General features: G+C 44.9%; 1 protein-coding gene across 1 annotated transcript in view; it reads left to right on the top strand.

Annotated features, from left to right (window-relative positions):
• Positions 1–10,785: 10,785 nt before the first annotated feature.
• Positions 10,786–14,824, top strand: part of FBXL7 (F-box and leucine rich repeat protein 7) — a 180,148-nt gene continuing 176,109 nt past the window's right edge. The window contains exon 1 of the mRNA XM_057428838.1: positions 10,786–10,880. Within this exon, the coding sequence (XP_057284821.1) occupies positions 10,844–10,880 (37 nt within the window). The 5' untranslated portion in view covers positions 10,786–10,843. The remainder of the gene's footprint in view (positions 10,881–14,824) is intronic.

Here is a 14,824-nt window from a genome sequence, read left to right as displayed (position 1 = left end):
CCACCTCATTCAGCAGTGGGCCTATACTGCTTCTTGTGTTAGTTTTATTTGCTATGTATTTGAAGAAGCCCTTTCTATTGTCCTTGACCCGACTTGCCAGATTAAGTTCCAAGGAGGCCTTAGCTGTCCTAATTGCTTCCCTACATCCTCTAACAGCTGTCCTATATTCCTCCCAAGTGGCCAGCCCCTCCTTCCATAATCCATAGATTCTCTTTTTCCGTACGAGTTTGCCCAGCAGTTCCTTGTTTAACCATGCTGGTCTCCTGGCTCCCCTACTTGACTTCCTACTCATTGGGACACTCTGATCCTGAGCTTTGAAGAAGTGGTCCTTGAATGCTGACCAACTATCTCGAGCCCCTTTACCACCTAGTACCCTTTGCCATGATACTTCCCTTAGCAATTGATTGAAGAGGCCAAAGTTTGCCCTTCGGAAATCCAGAAATGTGGCCTTGCTAGGTATTCTATTCCTCCCACACAAGATCCTAAACTCCACCATCTCATGGTCACTGCAGCCCAGGCTGCCACTGACCGTCACTACTTCAACCAGACCCTCCTTGTTGGTGAGTACCAGATCCAGCAGTGCTCCTCTCCTAGTTGGTTCGTCCACCATTTGCATTAAGAAGTTATCATCAATGCACTGGAGGAACCTTCTAGACTGTGAATGATTGGCTGTGTAAGTCTTCCAGCAAATATTGGGGTAGTTAAAATACCCCATAAGGACCAAGGCATGTAGTCATGAGGCTGCTTTCAATTGCCTGTAGAAAGCCTCATCAACTCCTTCATCCTGATCAGGAGGTCTACAATAGACCCCCACAGCTGTGCCACCCGTACCAGCCTGTCCCTTAATTCGCACCCACAGACTTTCCACTTGGTCCTCATCTGTCCCTGGACAGAACTCAATACATTCTAGTCGCTCTTTCACATAAAGAGCAACTCCACCACCTCAGTTTGCTGATCTATCTTTCCTAAATAGGACATAGCCATCCATGGCCACATTCCAGTCATGTGAGCTGTCCCACAATGTCTCTGCAATTGCCACCAGGTCATAGCCTTTAGACCGCACACAGACTTCTAACTCCTCCTGTTTATTCCCCATGCTGCATGCACTGGTGTACAGGCATTTCAGGGAGCGAGCAGAGCACGCTAGTGGCACCCTTGGAAGGCGGGAGACCTTCTGGTCTTCATTCATACTAGAACATCGCCCCACTAGTTCAAACCCAGCTACGACCCCCTCGCACTTCGAATCTAACCTAGAGCTCTGTGAGTGAGCTCTGCTAACTCTTGCCCAAGTACCCTTTTTCCCCTGCAGGACAGGGTTTAAACAACTACACTTTCCCTCAAATGAAACAATAGATTGAGAGTTCTCCTTAGTCTGCCATTCTTCAAGCCCTAGCATGTTTCTCTTGGGCTTGTCCCCAACAGGCCCAGTTATCACCCCTTCGCCCTTCCTACCTAGTTTAAAGCCCTGTCAATGAGCCCTGCTAACTCCTGCCCCAGAAACCTTCTCCCCCTCTGGGACTGATGTATCCCACCTGCCATCAGCAAACCAGGTGTCTCATATAGCAGCCTATGATTGAAAAACCCAAATCCCTGCTTTTGGCACCAGTCCGGTGGCCATATATTGATCTGCAGTCTCTTCCTATTTATCTCTGCACCTTTGTTTGTAACAGGTATGGAGGCAAACACCACTTGTGCTCCAGACCCTCTAACCAGCCCTCCCAGGGCCCTGAAGTCTCTCTTCATTGCCCTTGCTCTGCTTGTAATAATTTCATCACTGCCAACCTGAAAAACCAGCAGTGGATAGTAGTCAGAGGGCTGCACCAGATCAGTTTCCTTTTAACATCTCCAATCCGAGCCCCAGGTAGGCAGCAGACTTCCCTGTGGGATGGATCAGGTCGACAAATGGGCCCTTCTGTTCCCCTCAGAAGGGAGTCACCCACCACAATTACTCTTCTTTTGTTCTTCATTGAGGAAGTTCTAAGGCATGGGGGTGAGTGACAAGGTGACTCATTAGATGGATCTACCCCTCCATCTCCATTTACCTGGCCCTGTAGTTCCAAGACCTCATACCTGTTACTCAAGGGCAACTGGGAGGAAGGAAGGGATTGTGAGGGTTTTCACTCACCTCTCCGAGGAGGGACCTCCCTCCATACTTCCTTGTCCCTTAAGTTCACTCCTTCTGTCTGATGGTAGGAGGGAAGGGGATCTATCACTTGTTCAACCACTTCCCTCTGCCCTTGCCTTAGCCTGTGGCTCCACCAATCAATTTCACTTTCACACTCTCTGATAGCTCTCAACCTTTCTACCTCCTCCCTCAGTTCAACCACCTCCTTTAGCAGGTCATCTACTAGCTCACACCGCACACAAGCAGTGTCACTGGCTCTCTCTGATACAAGCACCAGGCTCAGGCATTCACTGCATCCAGAGACCTGCACGGCCGCACGTCTGCAGGAAGGCTCAGCCTGGGTACCCACGTTATTCATCACTACAGGTTTTGATCGAGTGGTGACCATGATCTATCTGGTCGATGACTACTGCACTGTAGTGCAGTAGTCCAGCTTATGGTACTGAAATTGCTTCTTGTGCATGCCTCTTCATGCAAGAACCCATTTTTCTCAGAGTACCACACTTCTGTTTACAAACCAAGTTCTGGTTGTTAGTTAAGAGTGCAGGACATGGTGATAGAGTGGCATGAGCGTTACTAACAACAGAGGTACCATTTGTTGGCTTTGCCTCTGGGAAAAAGCATACAGCTTGCTCTCTGGCTGCCTTAGAGGAACCATAGTTCAGCTCCATCTGTGAGTTGGGTGACCCACTGACTGGGCAAGATGATTTTGCCAGGCTTGTGAGGACTTCCAAGGGCATCAAAGAGATGTTTTTTTCCTCAGTAAGCCTTGTGAAGAGCTATCCATGAATTCTTCACAGAAAACTGGAAGAAGTCAAAACAGGATCTGAAAGAAGTCCAGGCTGGCTGTGCAGGGAGGGAGTGACACCATCAAAGAAAAATAAAGGCATTTTACCTGCAGGCTGGACCACTCAGGTGCAGTGTCTCAGAAAGCTCTAAAATAGGACAAAACTTTCTGATAGAAACTGGTTGAAACTCCCCTTTATGGGGCTGAAGTGTGCTGCCTCTCTTTATGAAAGGAAGAAAGAACTAGGAGGGAACCCATCAATGCTGAACAATTCAAGAGCCACAGCCTGTGAATCTTCTTAGGATGTTTTGCATTAATATCAGTCTGAGGCAGAAGAATGAAACTGACAGCTGCAGTGGTAAAAGACCAGGCAAAAGTTAGTTAAAGGAAACACGGATGAAGACCAAATATAGAGGGAAGTTAGCGGAGATTAATGCTGAGGAGAAAAAAATCTGTGGAAACATGAGGTTACCACCTTGGGAGGGAAGACACTGGAGGAAGGAAGTAGAAAGGGAAGACCAGAAGAGTAGAAGAGAGCTTTGTTGAGTGAGGCATATGGGGTAAATGGGGCGAGAGGAGCTGAGACTACAGCTAGCCAGGTGTGAAGAAAGGATGTGAAATGACACGTCAGTGCTGTGTGTGTGGTGTGGCACTCTATGGGTAGTGGACCAAGGTCAAAACAGGAGGAACAGTGCTTATAGAGATAAAATGGTCAGAAGCAGCTTGTGTAATGCAGCATCCTTTTACCAGTACCCCATGAACCCAAGGCACCTGCTGCTTCTTGTGAGAAGATACACATTGCTGACAAAATGCTTTATCTTTCCCCAGCATTGATCCCTGGAGGCTGTTTCTAGGCAGGGGTTTCCAGAGTTTGGCCACATCACTGCTTGGGGAGTGCCCACAGTGTGTCTAGTACACACAGCCTGGCTGAAAATCTCTGTTCTGTTTTTCACAGAAAGGAAACCTGGCCACACCAGCTGTATAGTGTGGTGCAGCCAGGATCCTGAGAAGGAGGACAGCGTAGACACAGCCACGGTGCCTGGAAAATCTTCCATTGCCATCAGTACTTCTTTTAGTCCAGCTAACAGCAGTCTCCTTAGCAGAGTTTAGGCTTCCAGCTGCAGATGTCAACAAGATGAGGCAATGTATCTTCTTATGTTCATTCTTTGCTTAGTTCCTGGAGGGGAACTGAACAAAAAATGCCTACATTAAACTTGCAAGGTCAGACGTAAGCTATGAAATGCTAGGATTATTTCTGCCTCTGCAGTCCTGCTATGCCTCCATTGTGCTCATGCATTATAATGCCATAATTTACATAATGGCAAACCACTTCTGGGAATGAAGTGGCTTTGCGGTGTTGGCTACACCCCCAGCTGTGTCTGTTGTGGAAGGTGCATTGTGGACATGACAGGGGAATTCAGGATGGTGGTTGTGGTGTTGCTCACAGTCTTCCTTCCTGTGTTTTCTAACACTTGAGATTTAGGAGCTTAACCTTGTGAACTTACTGTTCTTTTCAACAGATTTTACATGTAATGTAAAACATGCTTCAGTGCAGCCTGAACTTTATTGCTTTTGTTGTTGGAAGAAAATAAAAATCAGGTCTAAGTGAGGATTTTTTTTCCCATAAAACTGAAAAAGAAATATCCAAAAAATGTTAAAATCTCAGGTTAGTTAAAAACTTTTTAAGATTTGAACTAGTTGAACTTCTGACAGAAGTTTAAACTAAAACTGTATCTTTATTTGATAGAACTGCCTGTATTTTATCTGTTCTGTGACCCATCATCACCTATTCTAAGACAAACTTATTAAAGTCCAACGTGTCCTAGAACTTGAGCACCACCTGGATTAAATGCATTTTAACCAGACCCATTGAAGCCACTGTGGGACCAAAGCCTTTACTTGGCTGGAGAAGCCTGACCTCATGCAATGAGATGCTATGAGAGTTCTCAGCCAGCAGAACAGGCTCTACTAAAAGCTACCCCTGAAAATACAATCTGAACTACCCTTAGATCTTTCAGCTTTTTAGAAATGTAGATCAAGTCACTCAGAATTATACTATGGCTACTAAGGATGAAATGGCACAGGTCATATTGCAATAAGGCCATAACTTTTATCTATAAAAATGAAGATAATCTAGATTGTTGTTTTTTTTCTTTTAGAAGGTAGATGGTATTAATAGATCATGTTGTAGTTAATAAAACAATATGCTTTTGATAATCACTGTAAGTTGCCAGCAACATATTAATCAAATTTCTTTTGGATTCTTTTTCACTTTAGAATGCCCAAAAGCAGTCAACACAGATATTATCATGGAGCATTCACAAAATATATGCAGCATATGAACATGGTGATGTAAAAGTAGAATTAATTAAAAAAATATAACTTGGCTGCTGTCTTTAAAAGGATACTATTTTTTTTCCCCAGCATTTTATTTAAAAGCAAAGTGTGAAAACTAATGCTTAAAATGTCTCAAGTATGAAAAATTAAAGCTTCCTACACCAAATCGGAAACTAGTCTTATTTTTGTTGCTGGAATTTGAGGGCCTGGGAGACAAATGGCTTTTAAAATGAAGTTTGATATAAAGCTAGTTGGAAGTAGCTGGATGTTTTTGATTTTTGCTTATTGTTATTTCAAAGAGGAAAGCTTAGACTAAAATGGAAGAAAAATATCCACCAAAACCAACTCTGGCAAAAATTCCACAGCCAAAATATTTAATCTTGGCATTGCTGTGAGGGTGCCTTATGGAAATAGTTCAGTTGCTTTCAAATTTTTTATTATATTTTCTTTATCCAGAACCCTTTGTTTGGATACTTCTTCCAAAACTGCTGTGGTTTTATTCATGGAATAGAAAAATGGTGCATCATGAGACATTTAATCCACCGCAGAGGGGGGCCCATAATGAATAGAGATATCATACAAACACTCCCAGGAACAACTGTAGCAACACATCCAAATAGAAACATTTTGGCCCATTGCTTTCTTGTTCTTCCCTCAGCCATGATAATTTCCAAGTTCCTCTTGCTGGGACTAGGTACAAGTCTAAGAAAAATACATTGATATCTCCTCATGAAGAAGGGAAATGGCAATATAAGAAAGAACATCTCATATAACAGTGAATGTTTCCCAGTCTTACAAAACTGATAGTTGACAGTACTCCATCTCCTCCCCACTTAGGTTGGCTCACACTGTTTATACTGCAAGGCAGCAAACGCCAAAGTTGTTCTTGTCCTTACAGAAAGTACTTGATCTTCTTTGTATCATTGAAAAAATGTCAGAACTGATGCGCTTTCAGTTTCTTTGCACCATTTTGAAGGCTAGGGTATCTTAAAGGGTTATCGTAAACAGTTTCACAAAGGAATTACATGATGTAGTTCAGGCAGATTAATTTAGTCACAGCCAAGAGACTTCTGCCAGTCCTTTGTATTTGTATATAAATAAATCTGTATTTCAAGTACTGACCAACTGGAAGACACAGATAAAAAGACTACTATGTAACTTTGCCAAGAATGAGCAAAATATCTCTGAAACTTAAGAGAAAATATCTTCTTAAGTCTCATCCACAGGCACCATGATGGTAGTAAGTCCCAAACCATATGGCTAGGGATAATAGCCCTCCCAGACTCCCACAGTGAATCCCACAATGAACCAAGCATTTGGTAAATACTGAAGTGCTATAAAATGACTCAGCCTTAGCTGAAACTTGTAGGTCCTCTTTGAACTAACATTTCCCAACTTCTCTTTAGGCATATGAAGCTCCAGGACTGGCTGTCCTAAATGCCTTGCACAGAACCCTTACCAAGTGTCAGTAGTATATCTGTGATGAATACATTTCTGAGGAGAGTTTTGTGTCTTTGTACCAAAATGAATTTGGTACTTCACTGCTTACCCATGTGCCCTTCATGTCATTCTCCTCTAGTAAGAGTGTAATGGGATGTGCAGCAGAAATATTCAGTCCTTCATCTGAAAGATGAATTCAGATCTCCTCTACAAGATGTTCTTTCTTCACTAGGCGTTTTTGCTTTTCTGGGATTTTTTAGGAGAGGGGTGGGGTTTTTCTTCTTTCCTTTTTGTTCTGGTCATGTCAGAATATTCCTGGGATTTATGCCGTAACCTTGACAGAGTGGTAACTTATTTGTCCAGTGTCTTTATTCTTCACGGGGCTCCCTTGACAGCTGAACTTTCTGTCTCGCAACACACCAGCCCATGCTATTCTTTATGAGCAAATACTCATTGGCAAAGGGAGTCATTGTATTTGTGGTGCATCATATTTTGAATTTGCAGGGAAACTGCTGTATTCCTTCTCATGGAGGCTCTGTTCCTTCTGAATCCCCTAAAATTATTTACATACAGCTAAGCACTTGGGTCTATGTGAGATGATGTTTCCAGTCAGCCTGAGGCATTTCTCTCTGATGTGCAAGAAAAGTTGCTGCAATAAATACGCAGCACTCTATGAGTAAGAAGTCATACTGCTGGCCTTCCTGACCCTCTGACTCACAGAGGAAAACTTCCAGGTGGTTGACTGCCATGGGATGCACAGCACACAACGTGGCAAGAGGAGCTGGGAGGATGCTGAGGGAGTTGTTTGCAGTGGCTACTCCCATAACTGTAGCTCAGTCTAAGATTAAGAGCAGCTGGGCTGCACATGGAGCAGGGACACATGTCGGTTTCAGCCTGCGTGTGCTCTCTACAGCTGGGGACTAGCACTGTACCACAGCGCTGGTGGGGAGGAGGACAGCATGGCTGGTCATGCTAGCACAGATGTCCTTCCCCAGGTTAAGTAGGCTACTGTGCCATAGAGAGCCCTAGGGTTATTCCTTAACATCCTGCTCCCCACAGGTTAGTTCCTAGCAAGTGTCTGGGGTGAGCCTTACAAACCCTGTAAGCCACATGGCAGGAAAAAAAGTGCTTGGTTGTATGTCTTTGTTAGCAGTCTGTTGCTCCCTTTGTGCGGCAAACATTAACCTTGCACTGTTTGTTTTACTGTTTTATCAAAGTAAGATTCCTTCTTCCCTGCCCCCTGAACAGGTAACTCAAAGAGAAAACTGAGGATGTTAAAAGCAGACACTTGTCTCAAAGCCTGCCTGCCTTGGCACAGTAGAAGGATTGTTTAATATCAGTGGTTAGCAATTAACCTTTGATTACAGAAAATGATAATTTTAGACTAATTCACATTTTCCTTAAAAAAAAACTTGGGGTGGTCAATTGATGAGTCTGACCCCAGAAGGCAACCAGACCTTCACTGAGTTTTGAGATCTAAAGACTGTGTGTCATCTTGAATCAGAACCAAAACTTTTCCACAAGGAGACACGTTAATGACTAGTAACTGATGAGATTAGAGCCTGATTAACATTGCACAATTACTTGTCAGTTAGCTGTGCTGCTGGCACTAATTTCAGTTTCAGGTAATTAGCCCAGTTCTTAATTAAAATGCATACAGTTTTTTTGTTGTTGTTGTTTTTGAGTTCACCTCCCATACCCAAAACCTCAGGTTTTGGAAACTTTCCTTGTAGCGCTGTCAGCACTGATGCTTGTGTCTCTGCAGTTTCATGTGCCATTTGCATATGTTGACAAAGATGTAATTTGCTCAGAATTATCTGTACATGCAGTAATTGTCTTGTGTGTGGTGTGATATATTCAGGAAGACAGGCTTTTTCTTACATAAGATCATAGTATGGTGCAGGGAAAACTGCTCAACTCCTGGTTTAAATCAAATCAGGATTAAAGCGGTTTTGTCTTTTTAATAAGGACATGTAATGACCTGGCAATCAGTGAGCTGTGTGCTGAGGAGCAGTATCAGCGATACAACACATGAACCACAATAGTAGATGCTTGCAAATTGTTAGTGAACAGCTATAAACTTTTGAAGAGCCTTTTATAACTAATCCTGAAGAGTCCTCGTCTCACATTAGCACACCGTGGACATGCCACTCCCTAGGCTGTGTGGGTTAAAAACACATACCCCATTTCTAGAGGTATGGGTCCCCCTATTCACACACACCTCCATATTTCAGGTGTAGTTACGTGTACTTGTGCTGCTCCCTGTACTAACGTATGTGCCACAAGTACCCCCCTGCACCTGGGGTGTAGACCCCCGTTTGTCGAGTTCCAACCTGCTGCCATACACAGTGCCAGTACGATGTGGGGAGAGAAGGCGAACAGTTTAGGAATGAGCTCTTAGGCCTTGGCACTTTGACAAGCCCTGGGCGATGAGCTGGGGTGTTGAAGGCCAGAGGATGTGGGGGTTGTGAGGGGGTCTGCAACACTGTGATTGGACTAGTTACCTGGAGAGTTTTACAGGGCCAGTGAGATTGAACGTTGTATGTATGTGCAGTTTCGGAAAGTACCGAACAAGGGGATAAAAAGGGCTTGGTGGTAATAAAGTGTGACTTGAGTCTCCTCATCACCTTGAGTCCGTGTTGTGAAATGCCACAGTATGATCAGGCTGAAGCCCGGCAGGATGCCAGCAGGACAACTGTTACAGTATCACAGTATCACACAGTATGCTAGAGATTGGAAGGGACCTGGAAAGATCATCTAGTCCAATCCCCCTGCCGGAGCAGGAACACCTAGATAATGTTACACAGGAATGTCTCCAGGGAAGGAGACTCCACAACCTCCCTGGGCAGCCTGTTCCAGTGTTCCGTCACCCTCACTGAGAAGAAGTTTCTTCTCAAGTTTAAGTGGAACCTCTTGTGTTCCAACTGTTGGTGGTGTCAAACCAGGTTGGCTTGCTGTTCTATGCCTGCTCCAGGGTGTCTCTTCCCCTATTGCAACCATTCATCCTTCTTTTTTATTTTTCAATCTGACTCTATCCCAAAAAAACCTTTGCTAAATCCTGATTACCGTTTAATATGAGTCGTAGTTGTCTTGAGCAAACTTCATAGTTATTTTTGTAGGTTTGGTGTTAGCCCTTTCAGGACAAGCACCCTCTCAGGACCGGCATTTTCGGTATTAACCTGCTCACTGGGCAGCTTTCCGACAACTTCTGTGACCTGCACGGGGCTGGAGGGGGCCGCGAGGCTGCCACCAGGGCAGACAGTCCCCAGCTCCGCCCTGGACGCTCTGTCCCCTTCGCAGCGCCCGCTGCCCTCACCGTGAGGCTACAGCTCGGACTGGGGCTGCACGGCGAAATGCAGCCTGGGGGTGGTCCGGCAAACCCTGGGCAGAGCACGGCCGGGGCGTGCTAAGCAGGGCCTGGGGCAGACCCCTGCAAGAGGAAGGGCGGGAGGACGGGGCCGGTCCCCGGGCTGTTCCGCTGGGGCACCGCCAGCGCTTCACCGCGGGAGTTATAAAGGAAGCCTCCAGGCTGGGCACTGTGTCTTTAAAGGCCGCGCCCGGCTCTCGGCTCTATCCTTCGTCCCTCCTCCCTCCCTCCATCGTTCCAGCGCTGGACGCCGGGAGGAGGCGCCTGTCGCTAACAAAAGTCTGCGGCGGCAGCTCTACCCTTTTTCCCTACCCGGGCAACAAGTGGCTGGCGGCTGCCTCCCGTGGGAGGCGGCAGAGGGGCTACGAGGAGGAGGAAGGCGGAGCGGCGGTGAACCACCGGAGGAGCCCCAGCACCGGCCGCGGGGCGGTGGAGCCTGCGCCCGGGGGCCGTCCTGTTTGTGGATTATAACTGGAGCCGCCTTCCCTGCTCTGACTCCCGGCAGGAAACTTCATTTTTGATTCCTTCCCCATCCCTCCCGCTTTTCTTTTCCTTTTTTTTTTTTTTTTAACTTGATTTTTTTTTCATTTTTGGGGCGGACAGGGAGGGTGTCGGCCACCCGAAAGAAGTTACAAGGCTGCTTTGGATATGTCGCCGTGAAAACTCTTGCAGGCTCCCCCAGCCCCTCTTTTCCGTATCACCCTCCCCGGCTCCTCTCCATCACCCGCGGTCGCGATGCTGCACGGCGGCGTGGGGAAGCGGCGGCGGAGAGCATGAAGCCGTCAGGATGGGCGCGAACAATGGCAAGCAGTACGGCAGCGAGGGTGAGTAGGAGAAGGGAGAAAGAGGAGTGCTGGGGTAGCAGCGGGGTCACTCCAGTTGGGGCGGGGGGTGTCCGGGCGAGAGGCGCCTCAGCTGGGGACCCCACCGGACAGCTGTCCCCTTCCTTCTCGATCTCCGCAGCCGGGATCCAGGACACGGCCCTTAGGCTCCCACTGCGCTGAGACCCTTCGAATACGCTTAACTCTATTCATTTTAGAAAGTGAGATGTAACTGCTGTTTCAAACCACGGTGTAGGGGCAGCGGCGTGGCTTAAAATGAGGCAGCTCAGGGGGTGCAGCAGGGTAACTTTGCTAAAGAGAAAAACTCCTTAGGGTGCTCTTTGTAATCCGTTTCTGCTTGTCTTTATATCCCATAGTCCTTATATTATGCAGTAGGGTATATGACTGCTTCCTGTCTGAAGAGAAAGAAAAAAGTTAACCCCGGGAAAGAGGAAGGGGGAGAGTTAATGTTCTCCAGCTGTTATCCATAGATTGTACTCCTGCAATTTCGCTTCAGTGAAACTTTAGTGGGTTTGGGTTTAGATGTAACAGGGCCTGGTTCATTCTTGTGGAAACCTATTAGTCTCACTGGAGTTGCATCGGGGATGAATTTCAGCTGCTTTGCTGCTGGTGTGAAGGACTACTGGAACAGTCAGCTGGTGTCAGGCAAACCAATGGACAGTATGTCAAGTTTGTCTTCCTGCCAGCCTGGTTTAAGCTTTCTTTAACTTTTAGTTGTTGTCCTCATTGTGTTCAGGCAACTGTATGGGATAAATGTCTTCCCCTCATACTACTGTGCAAAACTATAGGATCACCACATCTCCTTGTTTTTTGGTTTTTTTTTTTTGTTTGCTTTTGTTGTTGTTGAGGGCTTGTGGGTGGAGCGAGGGAGATGGTCCTATTCTGCTATTCTCCTATTCTGCTTGGCTCTTTGGGAGTCCAGAAGGCAACTGCCAAAGAACACACCTCCCTCACATTCCAAATATGCATGAAGGTGGTGAAGAGAAGGGGAAAACCACTGCTTCTTCAATGGATTCTGCAGTTCCTTTCTTTTATTGCTGAATCAACTCTGCTCTCGGAAGAGGTGAAGAAGTCAGAAGGTTTAAGCTAAAGCTATTTTCACTGTTGTGGGTTTTGCTCACTTGATACCATTGCTAGCATGACTTCTGCATAAATGTGGTGAACCTGGAAGTTGAAGTCATAGCTTCTTTGGATTTCTTCTGAAAGGGGAAATCCTCATTTGTCCCCAGAGTTGGAAGGGTTGATATCTATAATTCTGGTCACTTGCAGAGCTGAGGGGTGTTTTGCTCAATGGTAGAAAGGCACAGCTGCATCCCTAGGCTTCCCTGTGAGTCTAGAGGAATGTTTGCTTTAATTAATGTCCAGTATTGGGGTAAGAATGCGATGGACACTGAGTCTTTGGCAGCCCTCGGTGAAGTGGAGGAGAGCTTTACTGTTTCAGATCTACCTGATAGGAACTGTGAGGAAGAGGATGCTGCAACATGATTTTCTTAATTAATTCTTTTCCCCATTCAGAGGGAGGTTGGACTGTGGAAAGACAGACTATATGTGACAAATCTTTGCAGTACAGACCATTACCAGGGTTGGGAAATAGGTAGAATACTTGTTTAAAAAATAAAAGAAAATAAAAATAAATAAATTTAAAAAGCCCAAACTCTGATCTTTTGGTTTAGGTAACTTGTCCCATGCACCATTAGTGCCTTCATGGATCCAGTTTTCCTGGTAGCTTCTGTGTGTAATCAATTGCTGTGAAACTTAGAAAAGCTCTTGTTTGCTACTTTCTTTCTGGGCGATGCAGAGAACAACTCTAAAGCTGATAAAGGGAGTCATTTTTTTCATAAGCTACTGGGGCTTTTGGTGCCTTTGACAACTGAACTGTTTGATTGCTGCAAAAAGTTGTTTTTTATGGATGTGATTGGGATCCCGAGTGGAAAGGTAGTGCTCTGAGGAAATGCCCAACTGCTGTGTGCTTTAAGAGCAACCCGAGTGGGTTGAAGTTCATGGAGTGTCATCTGTGGTTAACTGTGTGGTACATTGCTTTCAGCTTGGTGGGCTCTGCAGGCTCCTGTTGCTCTATGGCACACTGTTAGCTGAGCTTCTTGGATGCTGTCTTCCCATTTGCTGGTTGCTAATATCTTGGGTGAGATTTTAGACAACTGTGAATTACTTTTTAAGATAAGATGGCTGGTGTTGTTCATGCAGTCTTTGGATCTCTTGTGAGGCGTTGGAACATAAAGGAGTTTGCCAGAATTGATAGTCATTTCAAAGCTGAAGAGATGCATTAGGGCAAGATGCCTCTTCTAAAACACTAGATAACCTTAGTAATAACCAGGAAATTGTTGTGTGGCTTGATACATTGTTACACTTACCATCACTAGGCAGTTCTTTGAAATTGACACACTGTGTGTGTAACAATCTCAGGTAGCTGTCTAAGTGTTTGTAACTAATCACATAAACTGCATTGTAAAGCTTTAATTTATCTGCTTGCTTCTGCAAGGCTTTATTGGATAAGTTTCATTGGAAGATATAGCTGTCCTGTTGAGAGGGACAGGAGAGCTGGATGTTTGAGGAGTCTGAATTAATTTGTTTACAGAGTCTGACAGATAATACATTTTCCATAAATCTAATTTTCCAAACCAGGCTGAAACTTGCTTGGAATGAAGTTTCAATGTGAATAAAATTGCTTCTCAGAAAAATCATGTCATGCAGATGGGATATGAACACACAGTCACTTAAAATGCAATCATAACATACCCAATTTTGTCTACAGGATTTTACCTCTTTTAGAAAGTAAATTGAGAAATAAAAGTTTTTACTATGCTTCATTTGGCTTTTTAAAATGTTTCTATAAGGGAGACAGTTTCTGAAAGCTTGTTTAATTAGAAAAAATTCAGGCTTATCATATTGTGCAGTACATTCTGACTGAAGTGCTAAAGTTCAGAGTTAGTCTTTCTGAATGTGTTCCAGCAGTTGTATTTGAATAGCATGACTGAAGCTAATAGATCACTGGAGCAAGAAATACACTTGGTCATGGGGTAGTTCTTATAAGGCATTTGGCTATACAGTGGAAATGTATCACCAGTTACCTAAGCAAGAGTGCTTACTGCTGCCTTAGGATAAATCATTCACCTTTGTCAATTGTTTAACTCCTGGCTTGATTTTTAAATAAAAGGATGCCTACTGCATGGCTGATAGTGGATAGGAGTACCTGTTGTAGAAACTGTCAAAAACCCCACTGATTTACTTATTTTTGTTGTTGTTGTTCAAGGACCATTTGTTAGAATGCATTATCGAAGAGAGTTGCAGTTAACCAGATAAAACATTCTTCTTCATCACAGATGAGGAGGTTGCATTGAAGTATATTGCCCTTTATTGCTGAGCTGATTAGACACCCAGGCAATCGCTGCTTGCACTTTGGTGCACAGTGTTTCTATAACAGTTATGTGCAGATTAACATAGGCTATAGAGCCTGCTGTTGGAGTGGGAAAGGCAGAATTGCCGAATCATTAGGGTTGGAAGGGTCCTTTGGAGAATCTAGTCCATCCCAGGCTGCCAAGGTTGGGCCACCTAAAGCAGGTTACACATGGGTGCATCCAGGTGGGGTTTTGAATGTCTACCCCCTGTCTTTGGGAACAGGAGACTGAATGCTGTCCCTCTTGCCACCTACGGCAATTCTGCATCCACAAGTGAACGACGTTAAAATTGCAGGCTTCTGTTTGATAAGGACGTAGGCTTTGTGACATGAGCTGGAGGAAGAAACTGTGCTCTTAAAAACAAAAGGAAGATGCAGCATTGAGGTGGAATGGCTGCTTTGCAAAATAACCAGAACTTGTCAACACTTTTTTTCTTCCCGAGTGACTTAATTAAATTAAGAGACCTAAGAACTAGTCAAAAGTAGTCAAATTTTAATTAAATTAAGAGACCTA

The sequence above is a fragment of the Pezoporus wallicus genome, unplaced genomic scaffold (assembly GCF_028554395.1).
Source record: "Pezoporus wallicus isolate ANWC-B61680 ecotype Strahan unplaced genomic scaffold, APGP_CSIRO_Pwel_v1 contig_6658, whole genome shotgun sequence".
Taxonomy (NCBI): domain Eukaryota; kingdom Metazoa; phylum Chordata; class Aves; order Psittaciformes; family Psittacidae; genus Pezoporus; species Pezoporus wallicus.
Note: the sequence above shows the minus strand (reverse complement) of the source record. Positions and strands in the feature narration are given on the sequence as shown.